The 18,060-nt window shown below is 54.0% G+C and overlaps 3 protein-coding genes across 5 annotated transcripts; 1 reads left to right on the top strand and 2 right to left on the bottom strand.

Annotated features, from left to right (window-relative positions):
• Positions 1–72: 72 nt before the first annotated feature.
• GBA2 (glucosylceramidase beta 2) lies at positions 73–11,453 on the bottom strand. The gene is made up of 17 exons (XM_037144486.2): positions 10,706–11,453; positions 7,253–7,344; positions 6,892–7,007; positions 4,533–4,751; positions 3,988–4,227; positions 3,641–3,743; positions 3,332–3,485; positions 3,118–3,243; positions 2,785–2,957; positions 2,455–2,559; positions 2,152–2,259; positions 1,899–2,050; positions 1,683–1,789; positions 1,409–1,551; positions 1,214–1,329; positions 929–1,120; positions 73–649 (listed from the first exon to the last, which is right to left on the bottom strand). Exons 1-17 carry the CDS (start codon positions 11,038–11,040, stop codon positions 374–376), a joined length of 2,757 nt encoding a protein of 918 aa, XP_037000381.2. The 5' UTR covers positions 11,041–11,453; the 3' UTR covers positions 73–373.
• A 7-nt stretch (positions 11,454–11,460) lies between these two features.
• On the top strand, positions 11,461–15,965 carry RGP1 (RGP1 homolog, RAB6A GEF complex partner 1). Of its 3 annotated transcripts, none has more exons than XM_037144489.2 (9): positions 11,461–11,519; positions 12,055–12,189; positions 12,778–12,914; positions 13,198–13,281; positions 13,373–13,522; positions 13,809–13,955; positions 14,168–14,295; positions 14,498–14,687; positions 15,191–15,965. In XM_037144489.2, exons 2-9 carry the CDS (start codon positions 12,074–12,076, stop codon positions 15,412–15,414), a joined length of 1,176 nt encoding a protein of 391 aa, XP_037000384.1. In that variant the 5' UTR covers positions 11,461–11,519; positions 12,055–12,073; the 3' UTR covers positions 15,415–15,965. The 3 variants fall into 3 exon arrangements, with proteins under 3 accessions (XP_037000384.1, XP_037000382.1, XP_037000383.1); XM_037144487.2 differs by lacking the exon at positions 11,461–11,519 and adding an exon at positions 11,577–11,670; XM_037144488.2 differs by lacking the exon at positions 11,461–11,519 and adding an exon at positions 11,618–11,714.
• MSMP (microseminoprotein, prostate associated) lies at positions 15,641–16,881 on the bottom strand. The gene is made up of 3 exons (XM_037144494.2): positions 16,538–16,881; positions 16,201–16,309; positions 15,641–15,821 (listed from the first exon to the last, which is right to left on the bottom strand). The coding sequence occupies exons 1-3, from the start codon at positions 16,665–16,667 to the stop codon at positions 15,641–15,643; spliced, it is 420 nt and encodes a 139-aa protein (XP_037000389.2). The 5' UTR covers positions 16,668–16,881.
• Positions 16,882–18,060: the final 1,179 nt, after the last annotated feature.

The raw sequence follows: 18,060 nt of genomic DNA, 5'->3' as shown, positions 1-18,060 counted from the left end.
GTCTTAGCCTCTCTGCCCTGTCAGAAGTCCGAGGGCTCGGGAACCCCGAGGGCTCAAACACACCACACTTACTGGCTTTCTGGATCTTTTATTTGTACCCCTGTATGTCTATCACCCCATGAATGATGGGCCTGGGGGAGTCAACTGGTCTTGAAAATTTCATGCAGTGAGGGGACGGGGTGAGGAAATAAATAAGTGATTCCGATGCTTGGATCCCCCTCAGTCCCTTTACTGGCATGGCAGGGTGGGGAGAGGGGGAGAGGCATGATTGTCCAGGTGGCTCAGGGTTGCAGGAGAGTAGTAGTGTGGGGGAGGAGCAAAGGCCAGGCTGGAGGCTGGGCTGTTAGCACCTCCCTCCCATAGTGTGGAGGGCTCACTGTGGGCTTGGGTTTGCCATGGCTTCATTTGGTCCCAATTTAGATCCTGTACTTAGTCCTTTGCCCTGTTTGGCTATTGGTCTGGAGACCTTTTTATGCTGCTGCTGCAGGGCCAGCTGCATGGCCCAGATGCTCAGTGGCCGCATGTAGGCCAGGGAGCGGAACACTCGCTGTTGGCAGTATGCCTCGGGGGTTTGGAAGGCCAGGCCCAGGCGCTCCCACACAGTACGGTAGCAGCCTTCAGCTGTCTGGAAGCCCTCCCAAGTCAGGCCCTGTAGAGAGAGATGGTAGTCACATTAGTTGGCAACCCCTGAATGGCCTCTTGAGCTGGACAGGTGGAGGCAATAAGGTCCCTGCCCTCATGCAGTTCCCAGCTAATGGAAAAGACAAACTTAACTATCAGGCAGAAACTGAAGGCAGGAGAGGAATGCAAGCAGGGAAAAGAGGGAGACTTTCTCGGTGCCTAAGATGGCACTAGGTTAGACAGTGCAAATGCTTGAGGGCTGAGGAAGTGTGCTGGGCCAGTGTGCTTGGGGAAGGCAGCACATTACCTCCTGGATCATGGTGGCTGCCAGCCCGTAGACCACGCCCACCCAGACTTCATCAGACTGGACACTGGATCTATCAGGGACACCATGGGGCTGCATCCCATTCACAGCCCCCATGGCCCCTCCTGCAAAGGCCTGGACATTGAACTCGAAGATCGTTTGGAGAGCACGGACCACATGTGGTGTAGGAAATACCTAGAGGAGCAAAGGCAGAAACACGATCTTTTAAACTTACTTTGTACCACCAAGAAAAACCCACCTCTAGCTCCTCCATCTAGTCTCTCTTACCTCACTGTCTCCATATCCTAGGCCACTGGCCCTCAGGAACCACTGGCCAGCACACTGGTCAGACATGATGCTACAGGACTGAGGCTGAGAGCTGCAGTCGTAGTTGTAATAGCGGCCTGCAGCAGAGGAAGGGCAACGTGAGGCTCCTGTGTCCGCTCAGCAACTTTAAGACTCCTGGGACCCCCCCCAACTCACCATTCCACAACAGTCTCTCATAGGCTTCTTTGCCCCGGCTAAGGATGGATGCAAACTTATCTCGGATGTCCTGTGCCCCACACAGAGCAGCCATCTGGACCATCACAGCCACAGCTGCCAGCCACAGTCCTCCACAGTAAGCACTGATCAGGGTAATGGGTTTAGTGGTCAGACTGGCGGCTCCAAACAGGCCGTGAGTCTCTTCCTCGAGCCTACAGTCCTTTTGTGTTTAGTTCCCTACCGCAGGCCCCCTGGAAATCCCTACCCCCCTAACCTGGGGCCTGTGGTGACCCATGCATCATAGGTCTGGTCTGCATAGCCTCCATTTTCGATGAGTCCATCTTGGTCCTTGTCAAACTTCATTTCAGACTCCATCACGGCCTAGGGAGGGACCAAGATAACAAAGACGGAAATTCTAAGTAAACACAATGACCAGCTAGTTCTCCCCAAACACCAGCCATGCACTGGCTACTGTACATGCATCCCTTACCAGACACACAGGCCACATGTCCCTCAGGAAGCCCTGGTCACCAGTCAGGTAATAGTCCCGATAAACCTGCAGCACAAACTTCAGATTCAGGTCCTTCCAGTCAGCAGTGTCGTGGATCATATATGCATTGACCCGGAGCCACGGCTCGTCGTCTGTGGGAGGGAAGGGGGCCTGGTTCATTTGCATTGGTGGGTAGGGCAGGGGGTGCAAAAGTTGAGGTGGGGAACTGACCTTGAGGTGGAAGGACTTTTACCTGGGTCCCCAATATCATGGGGGATGACGTTCCTCCTTTTCACAGGTGCCATGACCCCGCTCATCAGGTACCGGCGCCCTGTCAGGTCTTCCCTGAGTGTGGCCAGAGCTGGAGGAGCAGACAGACAAGTTGAGGGTGGGGCAGAAAACCGGCAGGCTTGGGATGATGCAGGGCAGTGTGTGACCCCAGAAGGGAACCCATAAACAGGATGTAGGTATGTTTAGGGGGATGTCTCAGGGCCCACAAAGGTTCAGGAGTGTAGGGAGTTAAAGAGGGCAGAAGAGGCACAAAAGAGACCCTCACCCATGTCATACTGCAGGCTGAGCTCGAGTTTGGGCCACAGCATGATGAGGGCAAAGGAGGCATAGAAGTGGACATCGTATGTGTTATACATTCGGTATTCCTGACCTGGAGGAATAAGGGAGACAACAGTGTTGCCAGAATCCCTGCTTCCCCTTCAGGTTCCCCATCCTACCTAGCTTGTCCTCTAGAACTGGGTGTGGGACACTGTCATACTCCACACCTGCCGGTTACCCCTTACCCCAACCAATAAACTTACCATCCTGCCTGGTGGTAAGGCACTAACTGGCCTTAGATACGCCCTGCCACACTGTAGCCCACACGCCCCCGTACCTTCAAGGTAGCCAAATCGACCATACTCCATAAGGGTGGGGCGGAGTCGACGCATGCTTCCTGCCAGCTCCTCTGGTAGGGAGTCCTCTGGAACTTCCAGCCATATTGTGCCTCCATCGGCCAGGAAGTACAGTTCGTTGAAGAGCGCAGATTTGTACCATGCCGGCAAGGACCTGGGGAGCCAGGAGAGAATGGTCTAGCGAGTGTGGACCTCCCAGGAAAGACTTGTGTTCAGTAGAGTGGGGGCACCCAGTGAATCCCAGCTCAAGTCTGCTGACTTGGTGGGTGTAGAGAAGGCCTGGGAGAAGGGTGGGAGGTGGGCCCTGCTGGCACCTGTTGTCCAATACTGAGCTCTGCCAAGCCAAGATCCTCTCCTCCCAGTCTGCATATCGGCACAGTGCGTAGTGGCTGAGAGCGGGTGCTGCGTCGCCATCTGAGCCAAAGAACCTTGTGTAACGCCTGGGGTGAAGAGAAGGAAAGATGGACACATCGGTGCCAGGTCAGAGCCCTAGCACCTTCGATCCCTGCACACTCTTGGTCCCCTCACCTGCAGTAGACCTGACCCTTGGCTCCAAACATGATTCTGGGCATGTCCCATGCCAGTGAGAACTCCAGGCGGCACCGGCCTCGAGGTGGCAGCTTACCCATAACGCACACAGCCCCAGCGATGCCTACCCCTTTCTGTGAGGGGGTGCTCGGACCTGAGGACACGAGGGGAATCAGCACAGGCGACCCCTTCAGCCCTAGGGATCCACAACTTAGGACCAAGGCCCATTCATTACCAGGCCTCCCACCCTGCTCCCCAGACAGGGGCAACCTCTCTTCCCGCCACCTCCCTGTGAGACCCCCCCATCACCAGTAGGGGAGTCCAGCTGTCCATCCTGAAGTAGATCCTGCCACACCTGCTGCCCAGTGCCATCAGGGTCAAAAGCTGTGGCATAAGTTACCGTCGTATCTTCCTGTTAAGGGGCCAAAGATTGTGAGGGGAAACTCTCAGGTATGTTGGCTTCCAGCAAACACTCTCTCACTCTTATCACATATTCCAACCTCCTCCAAGTTCCAGAGGCTTAAGGACTGTGGGGAGAGTGGGACTCTGGAGTTTAAGAAATGAGGAGACCATGGTGGGATGGGGTGAGCTCAGGGGCCGGGCCCGGGGTCGGGGTTCGGGGGTTAAGGCATGTTGAAGGGCAGGCTGCTCCGTACCGTGAGTCGTGCAGCCACGGCCATCGTGTAGGGATTCGGACGGGTCGGATGGTGCAGCAGCAATCCCCGAACAGTCTCCCCATCACGCTCCAGAGAAAAGGGTTCATTCCACAACCCCCCTGGGGCATCGTCCCTACCTCCCAGTCCATTGCGCATGGAGAACATGATGGACACATCCAGGGCTTCATCCCCTTCATTTTCCACATCCCACACAAAGACTCCTACAGGCAGACTGCTGTCCTGGGTACAAAAGATAAGATTCAGATGGTCCCAGTAGAGCCCCTCCATGGCCCCTCCCAGGATCAAGCCTCACAGCAAGGACCTGACTCAAATAACTCCCAACATACTCTCCTGTCTTCCACTTGCATATCCCCATATTCCCACACAGGCTGTCTACCAGGAGACAGCAGACTGGCTGTGCGGGCGGTGGTCCTGGGAAACCAGCGTGATGTTCGCGCTCCACCCCTTCTTTCCCAGCACATGAAAGTTCCAGCAGAGACAGAACCCAGGGAAGGGGGGGCCATGGAGGAAACAGGGAATTGCACCTGGTAGTTGTGGGGCAAGATGGGTGTGATCTGGCGGCAGGTGAGGGTGACGTTCTGGCCAGGAAGCTGATAGACGGTCCAGGCTCGGGGATAGAGGGCGTGGTAGAACGCAAAGTACCCACACAGGCCCCAGTTCCAGCTGCGCAGGACACTTGGGCGCTCCACAGACAGGACTTGCTGGTACACAGTCTGCCCTTCCCGACGCAAGCACACTGTGAACTGAACCGAGAGAGAAGACAGGCTGGAAAGGGGTAGCTGGTCTCCCTCCCCTCAGAGTAGCTTCCGCAGAGCCTGCAGTGGTCACTCCTGCATCGCAGCCTCACTCACCCCCCAGTCCCTTCCCGCTGAGCTCAGTGAGTCACCAGCAAGTCCCACCTCTTCTCCCTTCTCATTAGTGTTGTCTTACTGCCCTGACCCAGGCCCTCACCATCTCTGCTCTTACCGTCTGCCCTCATGTGGATATCACAGTGATCTTTCTTACAGACAAATCAAGATATGCTGGTCTGGGTTTATGTTCCAGTGACTTCCCATGGCCCTCAGAGTCTAAACTCTACCTGGCTTTCAAGACCTTCCTGATCTGGCCTGTCCCTGCCCATTAGACTCATTACCTGTTGAAGCTCCTATATCCCGTTCATATGGAATACTCACCATTCCTTGAGCACACTGCATTTCTCCCTCCCTGCCTTTGCTCCTGCTCATTCTCCATCTGGGGAACCCCCCGCCCCATCCTTTAAGGCCTAAGCCAAATGCCATCTCCTAAGCAAGAAGTCATTCTTCTGTGTACCCCCTATGCCTCTAGTGTAGTACGTTACAGTGTGTTTATTCACGTCCTGACTCCCTGTCTGCTCAGTGGGTTGAGGGCAGGGAGCCTCTCCAGGTCCCTGAGGCCCCCCCTTCTCCAGCTGGGGGTGCCAGTCAGTCAGGTGGAGTTGGCACGTGTAGGGAGAGGATGGGCAAAGCCTGCAGCAGTGCCCTTTCCCGCGGTGTATTACCTGTGCCTCTCGTTTCGGCACTGATAGTCTCACAGCCCCTGGTTCCTCAAAGTCCTAGTCCCCTAATAAACTGTAAGCTTCTGGAGGTTCAGGGTTATGAGGGGCTGATATGTCTTCCCCTGGTTCAAAGTATGCCTGAAATATTTATATATATATATGTATGTATGTATATATGTATATGTATATATGTATATGTTTATTGTGTGTGTGTGTGTGTGTGTGTGTGTGTGTATATATATATATATATATATATAATAGTTTTTTGCTTTTTGAATAGTAGATAATGGTTAAGACCATGGGCTTCTAAGCACAGAGGGAGCTGGTTCCGAATCCCAATGCTTCCATTTACCAGCCACGTAACTCTCTTCAGATCTTAGTTTCCTCATCGGTAAATGGGCACAGTAATGATACCTTGTAGGGTTGTCTTAAAGCATTAAATACGATGTAAAAACCTCAGCACGTGTCAAACATGCAGTAATTACTTTGACTGTAGAGTCACGATTCTGGAAGGCATTCCCCTTGGATATGTAAGGGATGAGCCAGAGAGGAAGCTTGGGACCTTGGGCAGGGCTGGTAGCTAACTAGGAAGGGCATTTCATTAACAGACTGAAGGTCTGCTAGTCATTTCTCCTTCGAAGACAGGCCGAAAGCTGGAGTCGTCCCTCAGACAGGAAACAGGAACTCGGGGGACAACTCAAATGGGAGGTCACGAGACAGAGATGAAGAAAGGTAGATCACGTGCCTCCGGCAGTCTGCGGCACAGGTGTGATGACGGAACAGAAGGAAAAGAGGCAGAACTTCGGAAAAGAGAAGAGGGCTAGAGATCTATGTCTGGGAGAGGAGGGGCTTCCCAGAGAGAAGAGACCTCCAGAAGAGTGACCTCCAGCAGAGGAGTTGACCTCTGGTTGACCTCTGGCTGAGGGCTGGCAAATCCAGGTGAGCAGTGGGTACTCTACGTGCATCTTCCCCACCCGTCTGTAGACTTCTGGCTTTGTTCTCCCTTCTGGTCCTACCACATGTTTTTTCAACCAGGTTAAGTGATCAGGGAATTCTCTGCACTCTGTGTGACAGTACTAGCTAGTACTCTGTGACTGGCTCAGCTCATGGAGCTGGGGCAGCAAGTAGGTAGGGAGCATTCACTAGAGAAGTATAGGGCACCAACGTGCCAGGGCTGTTTGTTCTTCCAAGGAAAGTGCGCTCTGTGTCTCATTCTTGGAGTACGTGGGGCCAGGTGCACAGAAAGCATCTTGAAAGCATTATTGGACTGAATCATGTACACATCTAACTGCCACATCCTACACCAGCCAAGAGGCCCTCCCTGGCCTGGGGAGGGGTCTTGGACCTCTCCTCTACCGCCTGTCTCTTACTTGGTCAGCCATGACCGTCCGGTGCTGGTACATTCCAGGATTAAGCTGCCAACGACAAAACTGGCCTCTCCAGCCTCGGGTGATAGTGCCTCCCCCGATGCCACCCAAGGGACAACCTAGAGAGAGAATGGGGATTGTTACTGGGGTAATGGGGACTGGGAAACAAGTCAGTTGCCCACTTTTTAGACCATAAGGGATCCCCTAAAAACCCTGGGAATATGAAATCAACACGTTGCACACCTTTACTTAAACAAAGCTATAGATCAATTATATCAATAAAGCTTGGGAGAAAAGCCCCTAGGGGATGGGGTCAGAGAAGCTGGGCCCTCGCTGAACAGGGCAGAGCTGCAGGGAGGCTCACCGTAGATCTGCCTCAGGGGTACAGAGTTGATGAGGTCTATGAAAGGTTTCTTTTTCTCCACCTGAGTCTTCTGGTACCACCACTGCAAGTACCTACGGAGCAAGATGCAGTGTGAATGAAAGGGGTTGTGGGCACTGCCTCCCGGGTGCAATCACCTACCTCTTTTTGGACACCAGCTGTGATTTCCCATTACACGGTCGGGGATCCAACACCTTTGCCTCCAAACCTCTCTTCTCAACTTCTCTACAGTTCAGGCTCCTCTTAGCTTTCCAGTCATCTCAGCTCACAGTGTGGGACTGCTTTTGTTTCTCCTCCCTCTTCTCAGGTTTCTGATCTTCCCTCACCTTTAACTCCACCACCACTGCTTCGGCTTTTACCCCAGAAGCTTTTGTCTGAGGTATTGGAAGGTCCAGTTATGGACCTACAACACCCGCCACCAACCTACCCCCCAGGCAGGGGCTGGTGGGATAACTTTCTTCTTTTAAAATGATTATTTTTCGCCCTGATGATGACAGGTGAAAATTTGTAGAAATACAGCAGGTGGGAGGGAGGAAATGCTACCCACAGACAACCAGTGTTTATATTTTAGGGCATTTCCTTTTATTTATTTATTTAAAATTCAGGATTGAAACGGTAAGCTTTGTGATTCTGCTCTCTTATAATATCCCAGTAAAGACTTCAAAAAAAATCTCAACATTTCCACCCTGGCTGGTGTGGCTCAGTGGATTGAGTGCCAGCTTGCAAATCGAAAGGTTGCTAGTTTGATTCCCAGTCAGGGCACGAGCCTGGGTTGCCGACCAGGTCCCCAGTTGGGGTGCTTGAGAGGCAACTGATTGGTGTTTCCCGCCCTCTTTTTCTCCCTCCCTTCCCCCTTCTATAAAAAAACCTCAGTACTTCCCTGGGCTTGTCACAGCAGCATGCCCCGTAGGCAAATGATTCTGACATCTCTCCTAGACCATCTTCTACTCTTACTTCTACAACTTCCCACTCAGGCTGGGTCCTCACTAAGCATCCCCTGCCCTGCGAGACTCTCTCCCAGTTCTACTCTCCTCCCTACCCAGACATTTTATACCACTATTCAAGCACGCTAGTAACCGCATGATTGTGTAAGTAACCCTTCTGAGCCTGTTTCTTGCAAAATGGGGGGATATCTCCGCCCTACCTACCTACTATATGCTACATGGTATGATTGAAAAAGCAAATGACATAATAGACAGGAAAGCCATAAAGTGGCATACCTGCGTCAGCTATGTCCTTCACCTGTAAATGCAGTATCTCAATCCCCAATCAGACGCTGTCTCGTAATTTCATTGCTCCTCATGTGAGTCTGACAAAGATTTCAGTTCCTTGCGGAAAGGTACAGTGAGGAAGACTGGCTGATAATTACCCACAGCTTCAAGTACAAGGCATAGCACACAGCCTGCAGTCGATACACAGTTGCCGAGTTTGCTGGGAGTGTGCAGTGCGACATAAGAGAGATGAACCAGGACAGGCGCAAGGGGAGGAGAAATGTGCTTAAAGACCAGGGAGGGTACCTTCCAGGGGTAGAAGGAAAGGGAGGGAAGACAAAGGAAGAGATGATGGGAAGGCAGAAGATCCTCCCTGCCACTTTAAAGGAAACTGGACTTTGAAACTAGAGGCCAGAAAGGATTGGTGAAGGGAACGAGAGTGCAGTGGGAATTAGGGCAACGAGGGAGAAATGCAAGATGCGAGGAGAGGCAGAACAAAGGAGCATCTAGCACAGAACTGGCACTCAATACATTTTAATTTTTTTAGAAAGAAAACAGTATACATAAGGTAATTTCAACTACTTTGTAGCTGCTTGTAGGAAACAAAGATGTCGCTGCAAATCTTCTCAATAAATCTTGTTGAGTGAATGGACTCTGTCTGAAAGGCAGAGCTATCAAAATTGAGTTCTCACCACACTGAGGCCGAGAGAACTGTCTTCCTGGAGCCCCTGGTTACAGTGCCCTCAGTTCACCTCTCTTAGGGTCTGCCTTTCTCCCACTCCCTTAATTTAGTAGCTGGCCATCCTTGACCTATTTGGCTGTCTCCTTAATTTCAGCCCCAGCTTAAGAATTATCATTCAGAATTCTTTCTCAGCTCACCCCTGCTTTTTTCCTCAAGACCTCATCCCATTCCAAAAGCCCCATGTCAGTGCCCCACCCTATCCTGGTATGAGAAGCCAAGGTCCAGGGGGCTGAGTAGGGGCAGGCCTCCATGACTCAGCTCATACATAGGGCAAGAGGGACTAGGATACCCACCTGTTCTTGACATCAGTGCCCCCATCACTTGCACCCCAATGGGCTTCTCTTGGCACTCTAGCCCTAGATCCCATTTTGACCCAAAGGTTTTGGGGGTCAAGGCTGGGCTGGGTCAGTTTCTGAAGCAGCCAGGAGGGATGATTGTCCTCTGGGACCAGCCACCCACAAGTACTAGCAGAGGAGTAGGATACCTAGGCAGCACCAGGCTCTACTGCCTAGGGCTAGGGTTAGGTAAATGAACCCTGTACCCCAGCCCCACAGCACTGACTGAGACAGGTAAGGATCCCTTTAGAGGCTATCAAGGCTGGGTTTCCCAACCTGTATGCCTCCCTTCCTGGCTCTGTATTTACTGTGTGGACTGATTCAGGATGACATCAGAGTGATGTTTTTTGTCCTCTCATCCACCTGGTCTTGTTAGTAGGTCTCAGATCCTCGTCACTAGTTTTTTACTCGATGCGGATCTGGGGGGAACTAGAGGAGTTCCACAGCCCAGAATGAGCTCTTGGGGTGTCTGCAATCCCTGGGGAGGGAGTGCAGGGGGAGGTGGCCACCAGGGCAGGCTCTGGGAGGCTATTTGCTAAGAGCTCTGGGGACACACCTAGAGCAGTACCTCTCTGATCTGAGGTCTTCTCTGCTTTTTCTGTCAGGGCCTGCCTCTCTCAGCGGAGAGTGAAAAGCACCTCACATCACCCTCTCCTTAGGGTTGAGAGAGCAGGCAGGCTCTCCACCCGCTCCCTGGGAACGAAAGGGTGTTGGGTGTTGGACTGAAGTGTGATGAGCCTAAATGAGGAACTGGGAATACTCCAGCTGCTCAGGGGAATCTGAGAACCACCCCTTCCCACATAAAACAACATTGTATCAGCACCATTTCCTACCCTGCCACAAAATATAGCTAACCCCAAAGAACTGTCTTTGTAAAAGGAGGAGTAGGAGAGAAGGATACGAAATGGGAAAAGCCTACTGCAGGCCTAGATGTTTCTGCTCTTTCTTGCTAAAAAGACAAGTTACTGGGACTAAAGGGTTGCAGAAAGGTGTGACCTGGTCTCACATTCCAATATACAGGCTTAGCATGGATTGCGGACTGGGACAAGGCACATACCTGCTTTCTCATCCTTTTCCACATCTGTTGGACTTCCCGTGTGACAACAAAGGGAACTCTATGGTACTCTAGTTGATGGGATCTACTCACCTCAAGCCCATGCCCAGATGCTTTATCAGGTTGCTTAGGGAGACGTCATTGGCATTAAAAGGTTTCCTCTTCTCTGAAAACTCATGAGCCAAGCAGATGCGCCAGCCAAAGGAAGGCACCTGGTAGCCCTTAGCTTTACCCTCATAGGAAGCCATCAGCTGCCCAGAGCACTCTGGATTGCTGTAGTCCAACTCATTTGGGGGTCGATTGTTTTCAGGGATCTCGAAGTCAGTAACCTGCACATCCTCAGTGCCTCCAGTATCTTCAGGGCAATAAACCTGAGGGTCCCCTTTGGCACAGCTGGTCTGCTCGGAGGCTGGGACTCCGGTTCCCATGTTCCCTGGATCCTGGGTCCCCACGACCTCGATGGCCCCAGGTCTCGAGCCTTCCGGTACAAAGTGTCTCACCAGCCAAGTCCAGATGCGGATGCCGATTGTTGTTAGGTGCCGTCCTGGAGGGCCGGGCGTTGGGGAAAGCTGCGGTGGGCAGGTGTGTCTGTGGACCCCGGGAGCTGTTGCTGCAGCTGCGGCAGAGGCGACAGCAATGAAGCCGCCTTGGGCTCCCTCTTGGTCTTCTCTCTGGGTCCTGGGCAGGAAGGGTCGGGTGTCGTAGTCATTGGGCCGCGATGATGAGTCTGCCCAGCCAAAGGGCGACCAAGGGCCGGCGGAGAGGGGAGGAGCCCAGGGGCCGCCCCGCAAGGCACCGCCCCCGGGACCGGCCTGGGAGCTCGCGGCGGCGTCAGCCGCGTCCCCGGGCCCCCCAGGGCTGGGCGCTGGGTCCCGCCGCCGGTGTCTGGGGCAGCGCCCGCGCCCAGGTGCCCGGCCGTGGGAAGGTTGCCCGAGGCGGCGGGACTCGAGTCCCTTCCGGCCGGAAGCCGGAAGGGGCTCCGCCAGGGGAGCGGGTGGGAGGAAGTCCCGCCTCTGCTGGGGGCGCCGCGAGCACTGGCCGGTCCGCGGGGCGGACAGGTGGGGCCCCGGCGGGCGGAGACCCTCAGTCTCCACCTTGCGAGGTGCCGGGCTGGGGACACGAAGGGGCCGGTGTCCGTGGCCTTGGGCGGGGCGTGGGGCCTTGATGCAGTGGGGGCAGAGGCCGGACCGGGGGTTCAGGGGGGCGGGGGGCTAATCCGGCACCGGGCAGCGGGCAGCCTGGGACCCAGGATGACGCCCTCCCCCGGGCAGTGCCGAGCCAGCCGCCCCCCACCGCCCCTGCGCCGGCCTGCGCCCAAACCCTGGCGCGTCCCTCCGATGCCGGGTGCGGGCCGCCAGTCTTTCTGGGCCTCGCCCCCGGGCTCCACGCAGACTCCCGCCCTGCCGCGGTACTGACTTCTGACTCCCTTTGTTTTCTCCGAGGTCCGGCTCCGGAGCTGCCATGATTGAAGTGGTAGCAGAGCTGAGCCGAGGTCCCGTGTTTATGGCGGGGGAGGCGCTGGAGTGTGTGGTGACTGTCACCAACCCCCTGCCCCCCACGGCCACCTCTGCATCCAGGTGGGAGTGCTGATCCTGAAGAAGGTGGCCCTTCTGGGCGGGAGCCTGGTGTCTTTAGTACTAGGCCAGAGTTCAGGTTGTCATGTACCTACACCACCACCTTCCTGCGCATTGTGTTGTCATTGTAGGAAGGGCCGTTTGACAGATGTGGCTGACAACTGAGGAACAACCCTCCACTCTCCTTTCCCCCCTCCTCTCCCATTCCCCTTTGCACCCATAGGATATTTGTCTTAGTTTAACTGTCTCTTTTTCTTTCTCTTGAATTTATTGAGATGATGTTTGTTAATTAAGTCATATAGGTTTCAAGTGTAAAACTCTGTAATCCATCATCTGTGTATTGTATTGTGTGTCCACCACCCAAAGTCAAGTCTCCTTCCATCGCCCTTTATCCCCCCTTTACCCTCTTCTACCTTCCCCCGCCCCCTTTCCCTCTGGTAAAAAAATGGTTTCTTTGGCGGGTTCTGGATTTCATGATCCTTAAGACAGCCACCTCACCACATTGGCTTCTGGACATGTGGTAGGGAGTTTGGAAGGGCATCGACGAGGTCAGGAGCTCCCCTCTGATGCCATCTTTACTTCCTTCCATAGTGAGGCTCTGGCCTGGGCCAGTGCCCAAATCCACTGCCAGTTCCATGCCAGCGAGACTCGAGTAGCGCTGCCTCCCCCAGACTCCAATCAGCCAGATGTTCAGCCTGAGAGCCAGACTGTCTTTCTCCCACACCGAGGTTAGAGATGGATGTGTGCCTTTGGTGGGGATGCAGCGTTGTCTTGGAAGGATGGAACTCAAATTGTTCCAGAGGGTCTTCATAGTCTCTGTGGCCTGGGGATGCGGGAGGGTGTGGCTGTTGCTTTAGGGCTGTAAGATTGTTGCGCTCTCATACTAAGAAAAGAGCAGTAATTTACTGCAGGCTGCTGTTTGTTACCGGGGCTCATGGCCCCACTTGCTGTGCTAGCCTCTTCCAGTGCTGGATAATGGGGTCATTCAGCTGCAGTCTTCATCTTTTTTAGGTGAGAGGGGTCAGTGTATCCTTTCCACTCCACCGAAAATCCTATTCTGTGACCTGAGGCTAGACCCTGGAGAGTCCAAATCATGTGAGTGACGGTTGCCCACCCTTCTTAAGATTCCTGGAGGGAGGACTTCTCTGGCTGCCTCTGTCTGCCCTGACTACTACTTCCCGACCAGACTCCTACAGCGAAGTGCTGCCCATAGAGGGACCGCCCTCCTTTCGAGGTCAGTCAGTCAAGTATGTCTACAAACTGACCATTGGCTGCCAGCGTGTCAACTCGCCCATCACTTTACTCAGGGTCCCTCTGAGGGTTCTTGTGTTGACTGGTAAGTAAGGGTTCCTGGAGGGAAGGGCTGAGGAAGAGCCTCACCGAAGCAGAAATGATCCTTAGAGATCTTGTGAGAGGGGCTCGGGGGATGCTTCCTGGTCTCAGTGAAGCTGCGCGGGGGTTGCAGGGCAAGGGTCCTGGAGACAGGTGGAGGTGTGTACCTCGGCCATGGCTTCCCGTACCTGCAGCCCTCTCAGGTGGGAGTCAAAAACCTAACTCTGCTCGTTCCTCTGTCCCCTCCCAGCACTGCTTGTTTACTTAACCTCTCACTAATCTCTCTCTAGGCCTTCAAGATGTCCGGTTTCCCCAGGATGAGGCTGTAGCCCCATCCAGTCCATTCTTGGAGGAGGACGAAGGTGGGAAGAAGGATTCGTGGCTAGCTGAGCTGGCCGGGGAGCGCCTCATGGCTGCCACATCCTGCCGCAGCCTCCGTGAGAATACTTTCAAAACTGTCCCATCTGCCCTCTTGTCACAGTGTTCCTGTCTCAGGGGCAGGTTCTTCTAACTGCCACATGCTTCCAAGGACCAGCTGGTACCTCCTCACCCCCGAGTACAGAGAAAAGCCCCTCCTTTGGACTCCTGCTCCCAGCCCTAGACACTCCTCAGTGTGGACTCTGGGTTTACAGTGTCCTGTTTCCCCCAGATCTGTACAATATCAGTGACGGCCGAGGAAAAGTTGGGACATTTGGCATCTTCAAATCCGTATACAGACTTGGCGAGGACGTGGTGGGGACCTTAAACTTAGGGGAAGGAACTGTAGCTTGTTTGCAGGTGAGAAGGGAGAGGGGCTCTTGGGATGCTGGGCCTGAAGGGTCAGGCGAGCAGACGGGCCTGCATGAAGAGGGGTGGTGTGTGGAAGTGGGGAGGGGTCGCCGGGAGTCTCTTTCTTTGGTAAAGCAGGTTGAGGTTGGGCCGCCTTCTCACAGAGTGAGCGTGCCCCAACGCCTGCTAGTGCGCACTTTCTTGCTCCCAGTTTTCAGTGAGCTTACAGACTGAGGAGCGTGTACAGCCTGAGTACCAGCGGCGCCGAGGGGCAGGGGGCGCCCCCTCGGTGTCCCACGTGACTCACGCCCGACACCAGGAGTCCTGCCTACACACAACCAGAACCAGCTTCTCCCTCCCCATCCCTCTCAGCTCCACCCCAGGCTTCTGCACAGCCATTGGTAAGATATTGCCCGCAATTGGTGGGGGAGGGGTGGGGGGAGTAAAATATGGCACTCAGGTGGAATATAATCAATCCTGATTCCTAACACACTCACTGATATTCCCACATCCAGTCTCTGACCATTAACACTTTCTCAGATCTTCAAACCTACTTCCTAGATGCACTGAGTCCGGAACTCTTCAGAGCTTTGCAGATGTCCTTCCCTGCCCCTTCCCACGGGGACCCTGTAATCACTGACCTCTGATTCCCCAGCACCTGTACTTCTGGCTACCAGGTCTCGACTGTCTCCTGCTTGGGTTCTGTTCATGACACTGACGTTCTTCTCACCACTTTTCAGGTTAAGGCACTAGATATCTTTGGAGAAACCCTTGATGCTAGTTCCCTGTCCCGAGACTTCCCTGCCTCTTCCTGAATAAAGGGTTTTGCTCATTTGCTAACCACATCCTGTCAGGCTTTAGTTTTGGCTTCTAATGCCTCTGTCTATGTCTTTTCTTTCCACAGTGTCCCTAAAGTGGCGGTTGCATTTTGAATTTGTAACATCCCGAGAACCAGGTTTGGTGCTCCTGCCTCCTATGGAACAGCCCGAACCTGTCACCTGGACAGGACCTGAGCAAGTGCCTGTAGACACCTTCAGCTGGGACCTCCCTATCAAGGTGCTGCCTACAAGCCCGACGCTGGCCTCATACGCAGCCCCAGGCCCCAGCACCAGCACCATAACCATCTGAAGCGGGCTCACCGCAGCACTACTTTTTTCAGGACACTGAGGACTCAGCGCCTGCGCTCTACTAGGGCCCAGTTTGTTTCCACCTGGGGCCCAGTGGCACGGACAATGAGGAGCAGGCTTTTAGCTATAGCATTAATTTATTTATTCAGAATAAATTGGCAGCTGCTAGTGGTTTCCCTGGAAGTGGCGGCAGCAGTGGCAGTCAGCAGAAGGGTGATCCGTTAAGTTTAGCTGGAGTGGGGAGCAGGAGCCCCAGGAACAGGGGTGTTAGCTGAGCCCCACTCTGGGTCAGGCCCTCCCCCTTTGCAGGGCAGCCGAGGGTCAGATTTTTGCACCAGGGAGAATTGGCAGGTTCCTGCCTCCCGTTGCACCTCACACTCAGCAGGGAAGTCGATGGGATGCTGGGACCTGGGGAACCAAAGGATGGGGAAGGAGTCAGCACGGCGAAGGGCCATCTTTACCCCGCCACACACATTCCCTCCTTCCCGGCATTCCTCCCATATCTCTGTCAGTGCTCCCTTGGTTCTCCTAAGTAAATTCTCACCTACCACAGATGGGTTTTCTTCATTTCATAGCAGGAGTATTTTCTCTCTGGACCCACCCCTACCTCCCTCACTCTGTAGCCTGGAGCCTTCTCTCTCACATTCTTGCTGGCACCTTCAAGTCCGGCCAGCCTCATACTGCCATGCTGTTCCGTTCTAACACAGCAGCAGCCTAGTCATGCCTTGGCCATCTCTCAGTCGCTCACATCAGAGCCATTCTCTCTGGGCCACTTTCGGTCACTCACGTGTCGCAGCAGCCCACACCGACAGGATGCAGACAGGTGCAGTGGAAACAGTCCTTGCGGAGCCAAGACTCTCCCAGGGTAAAATACTTGCCTTCATAGTGGCAGGGGGCTGGGGAAGAACAGGAAATGTTCATGTGTAGGGGAGTGGTGACAGCAGACGAATCCCCCTGGAGTAGGAGAGAGTTAGGTGCACACTGCCCCCATACTTAGTCTCTCCTGTTCTGAGCTGGGGGGAGTCTGGGTATTTGGACACAGGGTCACCTTTAAGGCCCCCTCCTCCCAGTGAGTGAATGCCCTCAGGCTCCTTGTACTTTCCCAATGCCTTACCCAGCCTTACCTTGAGCTTGGAAGTAGCACTTGCTGTAGACTCCTGGGTGCTGGAGGAGCAGCGATATCACCAGGCAGATGATCCCCCAGCCTCTCAGGATCCCCTTAGTCTGTCCAGCCCAGAGCATTCTTAGGGCCATTCCTGTCGCACAGCCTTTGCAGACCCTTCTCGGCTTCCGTCCAGGCTACTCGGTCTTGTCTCCTTGGCTTCTCTTCGTTCTCTCCTTCAGTCTAAGTTTCTGTCTTTTCCCCTGGGCTCCTGTCTCACACCATCTCCTGCCCTCTGCTCTCACGGCTTGGAGATGCTTATAAAGTGAGGACCCTGGCCCCCTGCTGAGTAGAGCTGGAAAAGCTGTAACTCTGTTTCCTGGGGTGAGGGCATGAAAACAAGAGGTCCGGCTTTAACAAGCTGTGAGAGCTGATTCATGCTCCTGCACGGCTAGGGGGAGGGAGGTGGGCATGGAAGGGGCACTGGACTGGGCACTTCCCCAGCAAGGAGGAGGGAGGGCCCCCAGGTGGTCCCCAGGTCTCTGACCTGGAGAGGAGGAAGCATTCCACCTTCCCCACCCCCACCTCACAACACCGCACACACTCTCTCCATGGGTGGATGTGCTGGGATCCTTGCCTGGACCGGAGGGAGGCATTTCCTGGGGATGGCTAATCCTGTGCCCCAGCCAAACCAAGGAGCTGCTGTGGGGTGCGACGGCCAGAGGCTCCGGGAGAGCGAACAGGCACCTGGAGTGGAGAACATGCCCCTCAGACCTTAGGGCAGGGCCTCCCTGCAGCAGCTTAGACACGTGGCTGCCCCTTGGAGATGCAGGGTGGGTGTCTCTTCCGCAGCCACCAGAGTGGGTTCACCCGAAACGCACAGCACATCCAGTCTCCCTGTATCTGGGGATGGTTCTTTGAAAGAGGAGTATCTCTAAATGTTCTAACGGTATGCTTTGGTTTCCCAGAGGTACCCCCCTTTCCTGTACATTATGGAATGAACATTTAGGAATTGACCCTTTGACATCCTCGTTTGGGTTTCCTGCAGGTTCTGGAGAACCCCGAGATGGGTGATTAAGACCAGAGGGTGCACAGTCAGACTACTTGGATTCAGATCCTTGAGAGCTGTGTGATTTTGGGCAAGTTACTTCATCTCTCTAAACCTGTTTCCTTATCTATAAGTTGGGATAGTAATACCTAAAGGGTTGTTAAGAGGACTAAATTAGATAATGTATGTCTTCTGTCCCCAACACGTAGCCCTGAGAAAGCATTAGCACTGTGGTTAGTGTTAGAGCTCAGAGAATGGGTGGACATCCCTTGTAAAGACACCGAGGTCCTGCTGCCTCCTGGCGTAGGCTTCCGTCCCTTTCACACTTAAGCTCCGGGTCCTCTCTGCCACCTGTTTCAGAAACTACCTCCGGGAGCATTTTGGTTTTGGTCCTTGTATCCTTGAAATTCTAAATGTTTGGTTTGAGAAAACTTGCTGGTAAAACTACTTCCCCTGAGCCAGTACCCTCACCTCTGTCCCGGGGAGAAGTTATCATT

The sequence above is a fragment of the Artibeus jamaicensis genome, unplaced genomic scaffold, assembly GCF_021234435.1.
Source record: "Artibeus jamaicensis isolate MK-2021 breed Jamaican fruit bat unplaced genomic scaffold, CSHL_Jam_final scaffold_1964, whole genome shotgun sequence".
NCBI classification, from domain to species: Eukaryota; Metazoa; Chordata; class Mammalia; order Chiroptera; family Phyllostomidae; genus Artibeus; species Artibeus jamaicensis.
This window is presented reverse-complemented; position numbering and strand designations above follow the sequence as displayed.

What these genes read in the sequence shown, in the direction of transcription:
- GBA2 (XM_037144486.2), bottom strand. Translation starts at nt 11,040, where the DNA reads ATGGGAACCGGAGTCCCAGCCTCCGAGCAGACCAGCTGTGCCAAAGGG. An exon ending in ACCCCTGAGGCAGATCTACG is followed by an intron (nt 7,008 to 7,252) that starts GTGAGCCTCCCT and finishes TTCTCTCTCTAG; the next exon opens with GTTGTCCCTTGGGTGGCATC. An exon ending in TGGGTCACCACAGGCCCCAG is followed by an intron (nt 1,552 to 1,682) that starts GTTAGGGGGGTA and finishes TACCCTGATCAG; the next exon opens with TGCTTACTGTGGAGGACTGT.
- MSMP (XM_037144494.2), bottom strand. Translation starts at nt 16,667, where the DNA reads ATGGCCCTAAGAATGCTCTGGGCTGGACAGACTAAGGGGATCCTGAGA. An exon ending in GTGCTACTTCCAAGCTCAAG is followed by an intron (nt 16,310 to 16,537) that starts GTAAGGCTGGGT and finishes GTTCTTCCCCAG; the next exon opens with CCCCCTGCCACTATGAAGGC. An exon ending in GGTGTGGGCTGCTGCGACAC is followed by an intron (nt 15,822 to 16,200) that starts GTGAGTGACCGA and finishes TTGGTTCCCCAG; the next exon opens with GTCCCAGCATCCCATCGACT.
- RGP1 (XM_037144489.2), top strand. Translation starts at nt 12,074, where the DNA reads ATGATTGAAGTGGTAGCAGAGCTGAGCCGAGGTCCCGTGTTTATGGCG. An exon ending in CCCTGGAGAGTCCAAATCAT is followed by an intron (nt 13,282 to 13,372) that starts GTGAGTGACGGT and finishes CTTCCCGACCAG; the next exon opens with ACTCCTACAGCGAAGTGCTG. An exon ending in GAACTGTAGCTTGTTTGCAG is followed by an intron (nt 14,296 to 14,497) that starts GTGAGAAGGGAG and finishes TCTTGCTCCCAG; the next exon opens with TTTTCAGTGAGCTTACAGAC.